The 18,350-nt window shown below is 46.3% G+C and overlaps 1 protein-coding gene across 1 annotated transcript; it reads left to right on the forward strand.

Annotated features, from left to right (window-relative positions):
* The first annotated feature begins 9,421 nt into the window (after positions 1 to 9,421).
* On the forward strand, positions 9,422 to 17,448 carry scrt2 (scratch family zinc finger 2). The gene is made up of 2 exons (XM_052058175.1): positions 9,422 to 10,174; positions 13,306 to 17,448. The coding sequence occupies exons 1-2, from the start codon at positions 10,015 to 10,017 to the stop codon at positions 14,097 to 14,099; spliced, it is 954 nt and encodes a 317-aa protein (XP_051914135.1). The 5' UTR covers positions 9,422 to 10,014; the 3' UTR covers positions 14,100 to 17,448.
* Positions 17,449 to 18,350: the final 902 nt, after the last annotated feature.

Consider the following 18,350-nt stretch of genomic DNA (forward strand, 5'->3'; position numbering starts at 1 on the left):
ATGACAGCACAAAGCACCGGGAAAACACGACCAACTTCAAAGAAGGTTGCTTCAAAGCTGGTGGCCAATGTGGTGAATGTGCACCGTTTACATTTGAGATTGTTCTTAAAGATGCTCACCGTACCTCCACCACGGCCTGATGTCCTCGGGGTATCAAGGAAACCACAGTCAGGTGGCAACAATTCAATCACAGCGTTGTACTCACCAGTACCTGCACAGGTCTCCGCCAGACACAAAAAATCCAAGTCATTGGAAAGGAAATACTCCCTCAGAATATGGGTCATGTTCGTCAGCGACCGGGCGTTTAACAACGCGATCCTTGTGGGAGTAGCAATGGGAGGGATTGCCTCTTCCGATCGCCAAGCCCGGGGGAATTCCCTCAAAAGCTTTCGCTGGATTCCTCCCCGAGAAAGGCGTGGAGGGTAGAAATGCCGTGGCGCGTTGGGAGAGCAAACGACTGTTAGCAAGCACGAGGCTTCAAACATTGCAAAGAATTCTGATTGCGGTCGTTTTACCAGAAGAAATGATCTTCCCTCTGGAAGCTTGCATATTTACTCTTCGTGAGAGCTCCTCACTGAGCCTGGTCGAGGGGTCACTGATTTCATATGGTTTATTGCTGCTACTCTCACTGGGATTATACATTGAACTGCCAGGATAGCTCCCCGCTCTCAAAGCCCCTGGTTGCCACTTGTTATATACTCTATGATGGAGGAATGTGCGCCACATGAACAGTGTTCTCTGCTGGAGTTTAAGTGAAATTAAAAAGCATCACTCATGCAAAAGATACTATTTACAGGAATACACTTACGCATGCCACAAACGCGCAGTGTAGGCTCTTCAAGGAAAAATTATGATGCAGGCTTGTGAAACAAAGGGGAAAATGGTTTGGAGTATTCCACAGGCTAAATGAAGAACAAACGAGTAGCGATGCATAGAGTGAAGGAGGAAAGATGATCATCTGCAGATGAAAGGCCGAGAGGAAGAAGGGCGAGCGCTTCATTGACTGCCGCACAGCTGTCGTATTTGCAAGGTGTTGAGAGACCTGTTTTTTTTTTTGGATCCCTCCTTCCTCCAAGGGGATGAAAAGATTCTTGTGAGGCCAAAAGGACCTGCTATCACTTTTGACCAGCTTGAGTGGTCGAGATGTTATTAGCATAAATTATCTCTCCCCCCAAAGAGAGAGGAAGCAGCAAGCTAGTTTCTGCTTTTCACACTTAATTGCCCTATTTACTGAACAGTTGCCCATGGACAACAAATGCACACACACTGAGATGCACACAGGACAACAGGCAAACATAAGCCAAATAGGGCATGAATGATGCCCCACGTAACTATCTTCCAAAGAGCATTACATGCAGTATAACTGGGGAGGGAGGCAGTTTGGGTCCTTTCAGGCTACGTGTACCTGAAACCTTACACAGAGTAAACACATGTTGCAAAAAAAAAAGCCCAGTGTTTGAAATTTTATCAGCCGGCGATGGAGTTGTGTGGAGGCCGCCATGTCTCCAGTGTGAAGCAGACCAGACTCAACAAGACGTCAGTGCTCATAAACGAGATCCAGGACTTGTGCAGCACAGAATGCAACAAAAAAAATTAACAAAAACCTCGAGTCACTGATATTGCAAAGCACCTCCAAATCTTTTTATTTGCAGCATTTATTTGCATGACAGTAACCTCACAGGAAATTGTTATATATTGCGTTCAGTGAGCCAAGTATATGTATTAAAAAAATATTTAAAATCTTGTGTGAAACGGTCTCTGGCAGAATTTCTCCAGATGTGTGCTAAACGTTTATGGTGATGCATACTTGTTGCATCAGGAATGAACTAATATTTCTATTAATATTTTCACTTCTTGCTTGGCTCTCGACGAAGCCTTTTGCTTTCTGCTCCTGTCCCTCCTCGCACCCCCCATCCTACCCTGCTCGCCACTCAGTCCATGTGCTGTCTTTGTCTGACTTTTCTGTCGTATTTTCATCCTAAAAAGAAACATGGAAATGGTTGGCTGGTCTCTCGATGCAATCGACAAAATTTTCTTAATGAGAAGAGCAGGCAGTGGGGAGCCTACTTGCCCCTCGGGGACTTTTGCTGCTGGGTACACCCTAGATCCTTGGAGGAAGCGGAGAATGGTGTGACTGTCAACACTGTCCATTGAGGATGTGGATGACATCTACATTTTCGGCCTTCCGATAACAGGTTTGCTGCCGTTTGGTGTTAGCAGTTTCCGGATCTATCGCAAAATTCTACCGACGGGAGCGGCTCTATTGGAAGTGAAGAGGCTGCCGGTCTAAGGATGGCATAGTGCGGATGTCCAACACTCAGACTCAGACTGTGCTCAACCACAAACTGTTGCGGTTTTGGAGCGTCTCTGCAAGATGGTCAAGAACTTGGAGAAACCGGAATCCGTGCTCAAATATTGACTGAAATCACTGATTTGGCTGGTTGACGCCACTAAAGAGACATAAGCCACGGACCCAAGGCTGTCTTAAATTCTTGGGCAGCCTGCTACCAAAACAACATTTGCTATCTCAACCTTCCCCTGATGAAAGTATGCACGGAAGCTAGTCCCCCACCATCACCCCCTCCTTCATATATTCCCTTGTTTCACCGTCTTCATTGTTTATGTCTTGTGACCTGTTGTAACTGTCAGATGCTTGTGCAGGAGTTTTTTGCCTAACTCAAATTATCCTCAAAATTAGGGTAGTTCGAGCGTGTTTTTTTTTCTCCCCCTCTCCCACCGTTGTGGTTTCTTTCTGACTTCCGGGTTGAGTGAACACTGGCGCGTTTTGGCTGCCACTGCTCAACCCGTATTGTTTTGTGTTTTTAGTTATTGTAAAGTGTCCTTGGGTGTCTTGAAATGCGCTTATAAATAAAATTTATTATTATTATTATTATTTAATTTTACAGCTTTTAAGCAGCTTGTCCCCTTTTCAAAGACGGCACCTGCCCAAAATAAACAAATAAATAACACTCACTGAAGTGACCCAGTAAGCAAGAGAGAGGTGAATTATAGATGCCTATGCCTAATGGAGTCTTAGGCATCAGACTCTTCACCTCTCTCACCCAGCTCCAAGTGACTTCATATAAGCAGAGCCAAGTGTGACACATGATTTAATGCAATGCAAATCCACTGAAAGTTCCTTATTCTGTTGAGCGATTCTGCTGCCATCGGGACTGACGTGATTAAAGAGGCATCACGCTGTAAAAAGATAATAAACATTCCCATGTAGAGGTAATTCTCAGCGCTGTGTCTTGTGGAACAGAGCGAAGGCACAAATCAAGTAGATTGACTTCATTAATTCGGCCGGCCAGGTCGGCTTCCCGGCCCTGGAGGACCATAAAGGATGTTAATGAGGCTGATTGTATCGTCCGACCAGAGCGGCTGAGTGAGTGAAGACCATCCCTACGCCCTGAGGGGGGTCGGTTACTATGGTAATGTCCTGAGGCAGTGACCACGTCAGTCTTGGGGCCATAAGTGGACTGGAACACCGGTCTGGATGAGGCGGGGTGGTGGAAACAATTGGTAGCCACTTGACTGTTGCTTGATATACTGAGAGATATTCTCTCAGTTTGCTTTTGTGCTTCTCGAATCTCACATTGTGGAGATCATTTTTAGCATTTTTTTTTTTTTTTCTATTACAGCAGGGAGAGAGTGACATCTTTGGGAACTGAGCCTGAAAATAATGAGTCCCCGGTACTCATTATGACTGAGCAGACCATAAAATATAAGGCAATTTCATCGCTGGAATAGTACAAAACTAAATGATCTGAATTGAGTCCTTGAACCTCTGTGCTCAGGCCCTAATGGATAAATTATCATGTATGACTACAAATAAATTAATATATATATATATATATACATATATATAGATAGATAGATATAGATAGACATATAGATATAGATAGATATATACTGTATATATATATATATATGGAAATAAAGAAAATGTTTACATTAATGAATGGGATGTTCACGTTTCAGACATCCCATTAACATAATTTTTTTTAAATGATGAAAATTGACTTTTTCACAGGACAACAACGACATGTTTCTGCGCCATTTGTGTTCAAATGCTAATGTAATGGTTTATGGGATTATATGGTTTATATCAATGCTATTTGTAGCCTGCCTATGGCATTTTGCATTAAGTGCTTGCATCAAAATGGCCAAGATAAACGTATGCATTTGTAAAAAGTAGTATGCCTTTGGTTAAACATATGTGTTTAATTCTCTTACCAATTGTGTGTTTATTTCTAGAGTATACATCAGTAGAAAAAGCTTGACATGAGCAGACTCTTTTTGAAAAACTGTTTGCTGTCTGCTAAAATGCACACTGCGCAATCAGGGAGGTGTGAATAGAACAGTGCAAAGTATATGACAGGAGCATTGGTCCGAGTACAGTATCTGTGCTGATAACAAGCAGTATCTCTTCATGCCTAAGCTCAAGCAGCCATGAAACCAAATGAAACATCAACAGGCTGCGATTAGGCACAAGTCGTGCTGAAGTGAGGACATTTGTAGCATTTTCATCCACAGACACAAAATCCTTCTTCCACACAATTCCTCTTGCCCTGACCTCTCTCATCCTTGTCTTGGCAACCGGATGCGGTGACAGCGCCATGAACACATAACGAACAATTACAATTGCATGATAAATTCCCACTGCAGCGATCTGTCACCTCGTGAGGCGCTTGGTCGCTGTTGGCGGTGAGGATGATACAGAGCGGCGGAGAGGACAGCCCCCTAAATGGCCAGAGAAATTTGTGGCATCTTTAATGACATTTGAGCGCAATACATCAACATGGAGAAGGGAGGAGTAATGGGACCTTTCATCTCAAGCTTGAAGGATCATTCAGTTGCACCTGAGGACTTAACAAATGGTCTTGCATGAAGACGAAAATTCTTTATTACCTCTTGAGATGCAACATTTCGTTTACGAGGGGGCCCCACATGTTGCAAAAGCGTACGATCAGAACCTTTAAAATTTGCCATGGGTTCGGATCCAGAACAGTCTTATTTTCCTCTTAAAAATATGACGATGGTCCAGCTCCAAGAGCTCCAAGATATCACAGAGATAGGAGAGCCCACCTCAGAGTCCCCAGGCTCTGCTTCCTCCAAGGAAGACGTGTTGGTGGAGTTGAGGAGGTCTTCGAAGTACTCTGCCCACCGGTTCACAACGTCCCGAGTCGAAGTCAGCAGCGCCCCATCCCCACTGTACACAGTGTTAGTGGTGCACTGCTTCCCCCTCCTGAGACGTCGGATGGTGAACCAGAATTTCCTCGAAGCCGTCCGGAAGTCGGCTTCCATGTCCTCACCAAACTCTTCCCACGCTCGGGTTTTTGCCTCGGCGACCACCGAAGCTGCGTTCCGCTTGGCCAGTCGATACCCGTCAGCTGCCTCTTGGGGTCCCACAGGCCATAAAGGCTCGATAGAACTCCTTCTTCAGCTTGACGGCATCCCTTACTGCTGGTGTCCACCAGCGAGTACGGGGGTTGCCGCCACGACAGGCACCAACCACCTTACGGCCACAACTCAGATTGGCCGCCTCAACAATGGAGGCACGGAACATGGTCCACTCGGGCTCAATGTCCCCCGCCCGCCCCGGAACATGGGAAAAGCTCTGTCGGAGGTGGGAGTTGAAACTCCTTCTGACAGGGGATTCCGCCAGATGCTCCCAACAAACCCTCACTATACGTTTGGGTCTGCCAGGACGGACCGGCATCTTCCCCCACCATCGGAGCCTACTCACCACCAGGTGGTGATCAGTTGACAGCTCCGCCCCTCTCTTCACCCGAGTGTCCAGAACATGCGGCCGCAAATCCGATGATACAACTACAAAGTCGATCATCGAACTGCGGCCTAGGGTGTCCTGGTGCCAAGTGCACATATGGACACCCTTATGTTTGAACAAGGTGTTCGTTATGGACAATCCGTGGCGAGCACAGAAGTCCAATAACAAAACACCACTCGAGTTCTGATCGGGGGGGCCGTTCCTCCCAATCACGCCCCTCCAGGTCTCACTGTCATTGCCCACGCGAGCATTGAAGTCCCCCAGCAGAACAAGGGAGTCCCCAGCAGGAGTACTCTCCAGCACACCCTCCAAGGACTCCAAAAAGGGTGGGTATGCTGAGCTGCTGTTTGGTGCATATGCACAAAAAACAGTCAGGACCCGTCCACCCACCCGAAGGCGGAGGGAGGCAACGCTCTCGTCTACCGGTGTGAACCCCAATGTACAGGCACTGAGCCGGGGGGCAATGAGTATGCCCACACCTGCTCTGCGCCTCTCACCGTGAGCAACTCCAGAGTGGAAGAGAGTCCAACCCCTCTCGAGAGAACTGGTACCAGAACCCAGGCTGTGTGTGGAGGCAAGTCCAACTATATCCAGTCGGAAATTCTCTGCCTCACACACCAGTTCGGGCTCCTTCCCTACCAGAGAGGTGACATTCCATGTCCCAAGAGCTAGCTTCTGCAGCCGAGGATCGGACCGCCAGGGTCCCCACCTTTGGCTGCCGCCCAGCTCACATTGCACCCGACCCCTTTGGCCCCTCTCATGGGTGGTGAGCCCATGGGAAGGGGGAACAACGCTGCCTCTTCGGGCTGTGCCCGGCCGGGCCCCATGGGTGTAGGCCCGGCCACCAGGCGCTTGCCAACGAGCTCCACCTCCAGGCCTGGCTCCAGAGGGGGGCCCCAGTGACCCGGTCCGGGCAAGGAAAACCTTGGTCCATATATTTTGCTCATCATAAGGGGTCTTGGAGCCGTGCTTTGTCTGGCCCCTCACCTAGAACCTGTTTGCCATGGATGACCCTGCCAGGGGCATAAAGCTCGTAGGATCATTGGGACACACAAACCCCTCCACCACTGTAAGGTTACAAGTCACGGAGGGGTAGTTCCTACATTTATCAGTAATATAGTTTTAATGAAAGGTTTGATTGATTTTAACTGCTGCATTTGATACAGTGGATCCCGGTGTTCTGTTGGCTTGTTTGCAGCACCTGGTAGGCATTGACAGTAGCACCCTTGAGTGCTTTAGGTGCGATTTAGCTGCCAGACGTTTTTGTGTTAGTCTTGGTTGGTCTGAGTCACAAATGGCCACACTGTCATGTGGTGTTCCACGGGGTTCAATTCTGGGACCTCTGCTGTTCTCACTGTATCTGCTCCCTTTGGGATCCATTTTAAGGAAACACGGTATTTCCTGCCACTGCTATGTGGATGACTGTCAGATCTATGTCACACTGAGCAAAAAAGACACTCTCTCTGAGGCCACTTTTAACCTGTCAAGAGGAAATCAAGACCTGGATAGCACTAAATTTCAGAAGTGATAGTGTTTGGTCCCAGTGGCCCTTGAACATCCCACCCTGTGGACATAGGCCCCCTGGCTCCTTGTCTTTATCCAACAGTCTCGGACTTGTGTCTTAAACTGGACTGTGATTTTAAATTGGCCAGGCAAATCGGTGCCGTTGTTAAATCCAGCTTCTTCCATTTTAGCTAGCTGCCTTGAGTAAAGCCTCTGCTTTCTCAACAGCTTTGAAACAGTAATTAATGCCTTCATCACATCTCGGCTGGATCAGTGCAATGCACTTTACCTTCTAGTCAGTCAATCCTCCATTATGCGTCACCAGTTAGTCCAAAATCTTGCTGCTCGCCTCTTGACTGGTACTCGTAAGAGGGAGCACATAACTCCTACTCTGGCATCCCTTCACTGGCTCCCTATACATTTTAGAGTTCTTTTCAAAATCGTTAAATGGCCTCAGCCCAACTTACCTCTGTTGCTCATCATGGCATGCATATGTGTGTGTGCGTGCGCGTATTTGAGCGTGCACGTGTGGTAACTGATCGATCGCGGGATGTTGGTTGCTCTTCGGTCAAAAAACTTTGGGCACCCCTGATCTGGAGTGATCAATAAACCTTTCAGGCATGTTTTGGAATGTGGGAGGAAACCGGAGTATCCCGAGAAAACCCACACAGGCACGGGGAGAACATGCACACTCCACACAGAAAGGCCGCAGCCAAGAATCGAACCCTCAACCTCTGTACTGTGAGGCATATGTGCTCACCAGTTGTTTCACTGTGTCGCCTCGAGCAGAAATATTTGCTTTGCAAATTGATTTACAGGGTGCACCGCTATTTTTTCCCGATGTGCGTAACTTCAGTTGAGTGAAAATTTGCAGCCCTGACTCAATGGATCCAATGTGACTTCGTTTCATGACCAAATTGAATCCAATAGATACTGTACACCTTTACGCTGGCCATTCTGCTCAGTATTGTGGGTGTAATTTGCAGCGGTGTGCTACTGCACTCCATCATACCGAGTTCGGGGTGTGCATATCTCCCAAAAAAGACAATTCCAGATGCATCTCGATACCCAGGGTGTAATACGATTCCTTTTATGGTACTTTATTATTATTTCTCTCCTCATAAATCTCAGAACACAACAAATATACAGCTTCAATTATGAACATACCAGTTGTGTCCTGATCAATGCACACATTTTTGAAAGGCTCTGAAGTTTACAGAATGGAAGTGTTTTTGTTTTTTTGTTTTTTCAAAATTGATTATTGCACGATGAAGTCGCAAATTGATCATCCAACTATGAGGGATACCATGAAAAAAAACAGTGAGAATTTATGTTCTCATGAGTAATTATAAAGGAGAGTACTCAATATTTGTTTGCAGAATTTAAAGCTCAAAGCCACTTAGAATTAAGCATGTTGTTTCCTGTTGTTCAAACAGTTGCATCATTTGTTTCACTTGTTTTCCAGACACATTCATTCTGAATGAGAAAAGGAGAATCAATGTGGAGCTTGGAGGAAAAACACCACAACTAATATAATCAATCACTCACACAACAAGCTAAAAAAAAAAAAAAGTCCACACAAAGACTAAATAAAAATAGGCTGATGGTCGGATGTGCGGCCAATTTCGTGAGCAAGGATCTAATTCTAGATTTCACTCTAATCAAAAAAGATGTAATTAATTAATCAGATAATTCGTCACCACGCATGGTAGGACACACATCTGGGCAGCGGCAACGTGAATGAAGCCGTTCGGTGTAGCTGCTCCGCTGCTCCCTGACGCTGCCTCATGAACAGCCCTGGAATCCACAACGTCTTTGAGGGAGGGGGTGGCGGGGGGTAGAAGGTGTCCGGTTGTACCGGAGATAACCTCCCTCAGCATGTGGGCACGTGTGTCTCGGATGGCCACAAACCTGTGAGACTGTTTGAGGTAACGCAGGCGTCATGAGGGCGGCAAACATAAACTGTGCCACTTCATCTGAAAACAATGGGGGACAGGACCCTGACTGTGTTCGCATCCACATCTTCATTGTCTGCCCACCCCTTTCACTCCTGCTCTGAGCATGGAGCGTAAGTGGGGTAAAAGAGGCAGGGGAGGGGAGAGCAAAGGGGTTGGGGGCTGGGGTAAAAGAGGGGGCAGCGGGGGGTCTGACTGTGTTCTTTCTCCTCTGTCTGTGTGTGAATGCACAGACGGTCCACTAGTAATTTGATGTGTGTCCCCGGGGACATTTGATGGATTAAAGCTAAGCAGCTCCATTTCGTAGCACCACCTGATCTTCCACTGGCTGTGCCCCATATAAAGGCTGGCGTGATTGCTGATCTCAGCTAGTCTGACAGTCTCTCTCTCTCTCCCTCTTTCTCTCTCACTCCCTCCTCTGTGCCTGTCTCCTTCTCTTCTCCTCTTCACTGGTACTTTAAACCCAGCTGCATCACAGGAGCTATCCAGTGCTGAACAGGATCACTTTTATTTATCCATTTGTCTCTTTTTCTGGGGGATGCTGGGGGAGCCAGAGGGTACCACACAGCATTGCGATTTACCACTGGTTTTCTTTTCTTTTTTTTCTTTTTATTTTGTTATTTTTTTTGGAATCATCTCATATTTTCGGCCGCTGCCTCCATCACAAGGATTACCCTCAAGCTAGCCGTGCTCGTGTGCTCCCTCAGAAGCTTGATCTTTTTGCTCATGCGTTTTCCGCTGCACTGTGTTATCATCCACTGAAACATGCCCCGCTCATTTTTGGTGAAGAAGATCAAAATTGATGATTTCTCTTCATCCAATGCGGCCACCAACAATCACCATCAGCACCTGGACGACTCGTTCACTTTCGCACGCTCCATCACGGACTCGGTGACCAGCCTCGGCGTCCGTCTGAGTGAGAATGGTGAGTTACATGCCTCCACTTTGCCCCGCTTGAAGACGTTGTCAAAGATGTGTAGACTGCTGATTGCTGCATGTCTGACATTGGCACACTTGACGGCATCCTCCTTTGTTTTTGCGTGTGCGGCGTGAGCCAGTCAGCCAATAACATGTCGGTAGAGTGTAAATTAAGGGCTCGCTGGCATTTGCATCAATATCCCGAATAATCCCCCAAAGCACCCATCCCCCACACTGCTCCTAGACTTTTTTTTTTAACTCCAAGTGAAGAACAGACACAATTCAGGTCACAGCCACGGAGCGGCTAATGTAAACGGGGAGCAAAATGTGTGGCTAATCACGTGTGTGTTTGTATGACCGCAACAGCCCCGTGGAGGCTGAATGCTGAGCACAAGCCGATTTTATTTGGTCATCATGCAAGCTAATCGACTGATTAACGTGAGAGACGAGTACATTTGTCCTTAGCCGTTATTGTCCTTGACTTCCCAACATGGTCCGATCCTCCCTTGCCCCCCTCTTCCCCTCCAAATGGAGCATGCACATTCTCCCCACCCCCATCACTCCGCTGCATCTTTCTCTTCCTTCCGGGCATTTGAAAACTAGCAGGGGTTAGAGTTTCAGCCATGTAGGCCCATCGCTGCCGCAAGAGACATCAACACGCTGTAGAGTACGGCCGGGAGGGAAGCGAGGGGTGATGGCAAGGAGAAAAAAAGGAGACCAAAATGCTTGGGGCAACGGCGAGGTCTGTCACGTGACACGGGTTGTACAGTAAACATGAAGAAAGGCTCACCGCCGCGCCGCGGCCAACGCTCAGCTCGGACAGCCTGAGCTGCACTCCGCAGCACAGAGGGCGACCTTCACTCTCACAGTCCACTTTCCGCTCACCGCTTCCATTTTGTGGCCCTCTCTCGGGGACCATATGTGCGTCTTTGTTATGAATCGTTTGGATAGCTTCACAGCGAGGGAGGCATCACGGCCCACAGCGTCATGCTGCCAGAATGCCTGCCTGTTTTTCAACACAGCCGCTGACAATTTCAGGGAATTTCTGAAGGAGCACTTTTCAAAGGAGGATGAATTGTCCCCCCCACCCCCCACCCCCACAAACACTTTCCTTTTTAAATACATACATTCGCCGTCATTGTGAAGCTTCCCACGCTTGTACTTTAGATTCCATTCCTTCACTTTTGTTACTTTAAGCATTTTCTTTTTTTCCTTTTTTCTTTTATTTTTTTTATGTCAAGACCACAAAGTGGGAAGAGATGAATTGGCAGCAAAGATCAAGCACCAGCATTTCTGCTGCGCCAGGAGATTCTCCTGCCCTATTGTAGAGACATTTGACTTGAGTGTCTGTCGACAACAAAGAGGACTGGCTGAGTAGGTCCATTAATTACATGCTTGCTTTGCATCTGAGGAATGAGTGGAGGAGGCTGTAAAGGCTGATACGGCCAGTGTGGGTCCGAAAGGATGAGCTCCATACCTGACCTTGAGTCAGTGAAACGAGTAATCAACTCTGATAGAAAAGAAAGAGACTAATAAGTCACATCATTTGAGGACCCTTGTTTCATTCGCATTGTAACTTACTACAACACTCGAGTTGGCAACGCATATTTTATCCATCCATCCATTTTCCAAACCGCTTAATCCTCACGAGCGTCGCAGGGGAAGCTGCACCCCATCCCAGCCGTCATCGGGCAGTAGGCGGGGGACACCCTGAACCGGTTGCCAGCCATTCGCAGGCCACACAGAGACGAACAACCATCCACGCTCACACCTAGGGACAGTTTAGAGTGTTTAATCAGCCTGCCACGCATGTTTTCGGAATATGGGAGGAAACCGGAGCACCCGGAGAAAACCCACACAGGCCCGGGGAAAACATGTAAACTCCACACAGGGAGGCCCCAGCTGGAATTGAACCCGGTACCTCTGCACTGTGAAGTCAACGTGCCAACCACTGGACTACCTGGCCGCCCCGAATATTTTATTTTTATAATAATAATACAAATAAAAAAAAAAGAAGCATTATTCACTGCCAATGATGATTACAAAGTACTTGTACGTGACTGCCTGGCAGACAAACACCATCTGTGTGCAGCATGAGCATGTGCAGTTGTGCATGGGCGTGCTGCTCGCCTGAGCCTGGGTGTCATGGCTGTGGCCGTTTGCATTTGGGGGAGTGGAAATCCTGAGCAATGTAGTACTCCGAGAGCTCTTGATCTGATTTCCGACTGCTTTCTTCAAGACACTTGAGCATGCTGGTTGCATCAAACAAGTGACCCTCTCCACAGGCCGACGTCCATTGTCAGCGCTCAAGCACACCATCTTTGTGCTCCATCGATCATCGCTCCTGCTGCTTTTGTCCTCTCTCAACAATTGCACTTTTCTACACAGCATTGACTATTGATCCGTTCAAAACTTTGAGTTCCATTAAAAAGCCATCAATCACCAATTTCACGCACCGTTGGAATGTTTCTCAGGGAAGAAATTCCACCTCAAGAATAGCGAGGTATATTCACCCCCCCAGCCCCCCCAAAGTGTCACAGCATCCGAAAGCATTGAACTCTCTTGGATGCATTTTTGTTTGCCAGTAAGCCTTTTGAGCTTCTTGGCACGAGAGCTGCTTCAGGAAGGAAACGAGTGAGTTGAATGATGCCAATGAAAATCTCTCACTGCATTCAGGCACTGAAACATCCCCCTCTGCTTTGCTGCATCAGTCTCAACCCTGTTTAACCCTGAGGAGGACTTGATGTCCAGTCTGACACAAGGTGCATCCGTGCAGGCAATTGAACATGGAACATTGTTTTTAGGTTACTGATCGGAGGAGCTTATGGCCGTCATTTGTAAATAAAATCACCTTCATCTAAAAAGTCTGCACCTTCAACAACTGGGGGATTTTTAATAAGCTATCCTCAGCGGGAAGTTGCCAGCTTCCTCAACGCAGCTAAGCTCATCAGGTTTTCCTGCATGATTGGGCTATTGTGTGTACAACCTGTGGGATCTGAAAGAAATGCAATTATCTCGGTGCGGCTCTTTCACCGTTTCATCCAACAACATGATCATGTAATTAGCGCCGGGTTAGCATGTCCTCATCCATCACAACTGCGGGCCCACTTTTTTTTTTTTGTGCGTCTCTTGACTCAGGCTACATCCAGAATTACATCACGCCGTCCGTATACCGGGGGGAGAAGAAGATGGAGCACAAGCTGGTGTCGGACCCGCTGTACACCCACGTGAGCAGCGGGGGCGAGTACTGCGACCCCGACCTGAAGCACCCCGACAGCCCCCAGTCAGGCATGACTGCCAGCGGCTTCTACAGTGGCGAATCGGAGGCGCTGGACGAGGGTTACACCATGGATGCCTTCTTCATCTCCGACGGGCGCTCGAGAAGAAAGGGAGACGGCGAGGGTCGCGAGGGGGGCTCGAGAAGCAGCAGCGTCAATGCCACCCTGCAGGAGAGCGGAGTTGCCGGCACGGCTCGCCACACCTGCAACGAGTGCGGCAAGACGTACGCGACCTCCTCCAACCTCAGCAGACACAAGCAAACGCACCGCAGCCTCGACAGCAAAATGGCCCGCAAGTGTCCCACCTGTGGCAAAGTGTACGTGTCCATGCCGGCGTTGGCCATGCACATCCTCACCCATGACCTCAAGCACAAGTGCGACGTGTGCAGCAAGGCCTTCAGCCGGCCGTGGCTCCTCCAAGGTCACATGCGTTCCCACACGGGGGAGAAGCCCTTCGCTTGCGCCCACTGCGGCAAAGCCTTCGCCGATCGCTCAAACCTCCGCGCCCACATGCAAACACACTCTGCCTTCAAGCACTACAGATGCAAGCGCTGCAATAAGACCTTCGCGCTCAAGTCCTACCTGAACAAGCACTATGAGTCGGCTTGCTTCAAGGGATCTGCGGACGAAGACGACTCTGGCTCAGACAACTAATGGTGTGGAAAATGCAGAATTCCAACCCCTGTTGCGGGTTCACCACCCCAGACCCCCGCTCGCTCTGCTCTCCATGCCTATTCTCTTCCATTTTGTTGAAAGCAATATTTTCACTGAGATTACGAAGAAGCTCTCACGCCAGCGGCAAAGACAATTTCAGAAGATGCTGGATTATTTTTCCCTGCACAGTAGCTAACCGTCCACAGACAACTACAATCAACATCCTTCCCCAAATAGAAACAGTAGATGATAGTTGTATACGCTAACCCTAAGCAACATGAGCTCTCTCACACACACACTCACACACACGCACACACACACGCACGCACGCACGTACACACTCACACAAAGTATATATGAGGCCTGGCATGTGAATTTTTATCAATGACTATACTAATATCAATAGTAATAATATTTAGATTCCTGATATTTTATAGCAAATAGTAATGAGAAAATGAACAAAAAAACATAAAAAGGACAGTGTTCTTTGGCTTTTTTTAGAGACAAAATGACCTCTTGTATTTTTATGCTGCTTTTTATTTGCTGAGAATTTAATTCTTTTGCAACTGCCAACTTTTTATGAAAATGAACTATAACAGTATTTGCAAAAAAAAAAAAAAAGAAGAAGGGGAGATCATTTTAAAAACGCAAAAAGACAACCCCCTTTTCCAAACCAATGTTATTTTTATAGTTGATTTTTCTAAAATATTTTGTGTGGTCAATATCCCTTGATCTAAAAGCATCTTTGCAACTGTGGGTACCCCAAACATTTTAAAGACGCCCTTCGCGATCGCAGGTCATACATGTTTGAATTCTGTCAGAGCTGTGCTGTTCAAATGTGCGGGAGGCCTGCCTAACAGGTTTCACCTTGATGAAGTGGTCGGCCATTTTAGGTGCCCTCTGTCTATAGCAAAGAAAACAGTCGTTCTTCCTCCAATTTGGTGGCGAGCAAGCATCAAGCTGCCTTGACGGGGCACCGTCTTTTCGAGAACAAGCGCCCCTCACATGATATTTGAGGTTCTCCTCATCCACCAGTGTGACCGCAGCCTGATGCTTTACTAACTCGCGCACCCTCAGTTACAAAGTGACTCCTTTATATGTGGCTCAAAGCTCCGTCCATTCTTTAGCTGCATCTAATTATCATGTGAATACTTTATTTATTTATGTATTTATTTATTTGTGTGTTTATTTATTTATTCTGGGGGTATTTATTAAAGACCTAATTGCTATGTATTTATTTATTAATGACTTAAAACAATGAACATTCATTGAACTTGTAAGATGCTGCTGCTCTACAAAGAAAATGTTTATATGCATGGAAAACTGTAGAGAGTCCAGGGGACTTAGTTTTTAAAGAGGAACAATGTACAGCATCACTGCAGAGGTCCGCAAATAACCAGCTACTTTTTCCTTTTTTTTCCGTGGCAATAACCTTATTGACATGGCAACTGACATGTACCACAATCACAACTGTCCACAGATGTTTTCCCTTAACCTAGGGCAATAAAAAGAAAACAATGAAAATTAAACGCCAGAATATTCTCCATCTTGTCTCCAAAAGTCAGACGCTCCTCCTCAGTATCAGTTTTCCAGTCCCCCTGGAACAAAACAACTACTCCTTGACTCAGACGTGACCCTTCATGTTGGATCAAATTAGAGCCGAGTAATGTAGGTGTGATTGTGTTACATCAAGGTTTCAAAGCAATAATGATGCCGATGCCGTGACAGGCTGCCATTTTATTTACTCAAGCTTGTTTTATTGTCTCCGTTTGTTATGCAGAGCAGCCGTGTAAGAGCAGCAACCGACGACAGTGAAGGATTTAACAGCATTCAATTGGCCACTCCGTGAAATACTTATCTGTGGGAGGTGTCCGCATCAAATAACTAAGCACCCATAAATTGGGCTTGGAAGCTTGGAAGCTTGGAAGATTTTTGGGAGTGAAGCGGCACGCTCGAATGCGCATCCAAGTCCCACGTCATTAGTCCCCCACACATCATCAGCCATCTTCATCCCACCTGCCTCGAAACACACCCAACAGAGGATGAGATGTGCTGAAGTGAGATTGGCGTAGGGCGGCCAAGTGTGGGAGGATAACAGGTGTTTGCAGACAGACAGCAGATAGGGAACCTAATTGAGTTGGAGAGCAACCTCCAAAGGGAAGGTCAAGCACCAGCAGGCAAATGCACTGTCAGCGATTTGCATATTTCAAATGGACGAAACGAATGCAACCCTGAAACACTCCACAACCCCCACCGTCAGGGGGAAAAAAATACGATGAGAAAAGAGGAGTTTCCGCTCTGTTTATCCATCCGCTTCATCCTCTCGACGGCTGTCTCGGCACCACAGCTGAATCACTGCGTGAGAGCATTCAAACCACCTGTCGCCTATCTCCACTCGCAAAAAAAAAAAAAAAACCAAACAAACCACACCATTTGGCACATCGCTGAATTATTTAACTTTGAACCGATGCACAAATCACTGCTTGCAATGCACTCTCACTGCTTTTATATTTTACAGTGGGAGAAAGATCAAATGTTTTGCAAATCTGGCGACAACATTTTATATGGAAGATAAAGGGGCCAAAATGCAATTCTATTTAAAACTGGCGGCAGATCAGATAACAGACAATAATTACAAAGGTGACGGATCAACTTGATGCTTCACTTGCAAATTGAGACACGGTGCAACATTGTTCCTCTTTGATAAATTTGTATATAGAATTGTAAATACATCACAGCAATAATATGCATGTAGACATTGAATTGCTCTTTTCTCGCCATGCTGTCTTATTTTTTTTATTTATTTATGTAAAAACAATACAGGTACCAATTTTACAATCCGGGTGGACACATGAATCAGGGAGTGTCTTGGTTTCCAAACTATTTGAAGACAAGGCAACAACATTTCAGTGTATTCTCAAAGAACTGATCATGCTCTGTTGTTTTTTTTTCTTTTTTTCTCTTCTTTTTTTTTTTTTTAAACGTGCCCAGCTCGGCTGTGCAAAGAGAAGTGCCAAATAAATATGATTTCCATGACAAAAGCCTTCAACATATGGTTGGCTGCTTGAAACCTTCCATATGGCCCTCAAAGGAAAGATCAAGATTTTCCACTTTCTCGCAGTGTGTGTGTGTGTGTGGGGGGGGGGGGGGGGGGGGGCGTGCGTGTGTGTGTGTGTGTGTGAATCTCTTTCTGTCTCTCTCTGTCCCGCTCTCTCTGTCCGTCTCTCAACATGAACAAACAAACTTAAGCCATGATTGCTGAGGGGTGTTTTGGTTTCTCTTGTTCTGCTACAATTTATGAGAACAACAATAGCAATGATACCGTGAATAAAAACAATAGCACAAACAATCTTTAAGGCTGCTCTTATTTCTTTGGAATGCAGTGAATGATTTGCTTAAATGGCTAAAAGGGTATTCTGGTTTACAAGCTTCTTTCCTAAGCCACTCTGTATCTATCACACTGTAAAAGTAAAATCATCAATTATTCACATCTTCTCCATGAAGCACAAAAAATGTTTGTACGAAAATACAGTTGAATTCCCATAATGTATTACGATATGGTGTATATGTACACACACACATATATGTACATAAATATACATATATAAATACATCTACGTGTATGTATGCAGTATATACACGAAGCAAAGGTATTTACAAGCGGTGTCTTTTTACAGAACTCCTAGTCAACATTATGATAGTAACGTGCCTTCAGCTGGGACCTCTTCTGTCATTGTTTGAGTGGATTTAAGAGCTTTAGGGTCGATTTACTTTAAACGTCCGCACGATGAGGCATAAAAATGCCAACAACCTACTGTGAAAAGTGTGTGGCGAGAGGCGCCTGATGAATAAGAGCTTGTGAGGCATCTGCATTATGAAAAGCCCAAGCATCTGTTTTACATTGCGACATTGCCAGAACAACTCTTTCTGAGTGACTCCAATGCCGGCGAAAAATAAAGAACTAAATTAAAACTTATAATTATAATTCTGGAGTTTTTCTAGATTGGGTTCGAGAGAATGTGCAACACTGGAAGTGAATTGCTTGCATCCTTCAGTGTCTCCAGCAGCTCAACTGCAGTGTAACGATACAGCAGGCCGACCTGTGACAAGACACATAGCTGCACACACTTCCACGTGGAAAATAAGTGAGTCTGTTAAACAAAAGTAGCAAGGTGTCAGTAATTTACCCTTCTACTAAGTAGGCAGATTAGTAGTAAATAAATAAAATAAACATCTTGCAAATGTATTAGA

The sequence above is a fragment of the Hippocampus zosterae genome, chromosome 2 (genome assembly GCF_025434085.1).
Source record: "Hippocampus zosterae strain Florida chromosome 2, ASM2543408v3, whole genome shotgun sequence".
In the NCBI taxonomy this organism is placed as follows: domain Eukaryota; kingdom Metazoa; phylum Chordata; class Actinopteri; order Syngnathiformes; family Syngnathidae; genus Hippocampus; species Hippocampus zosterae.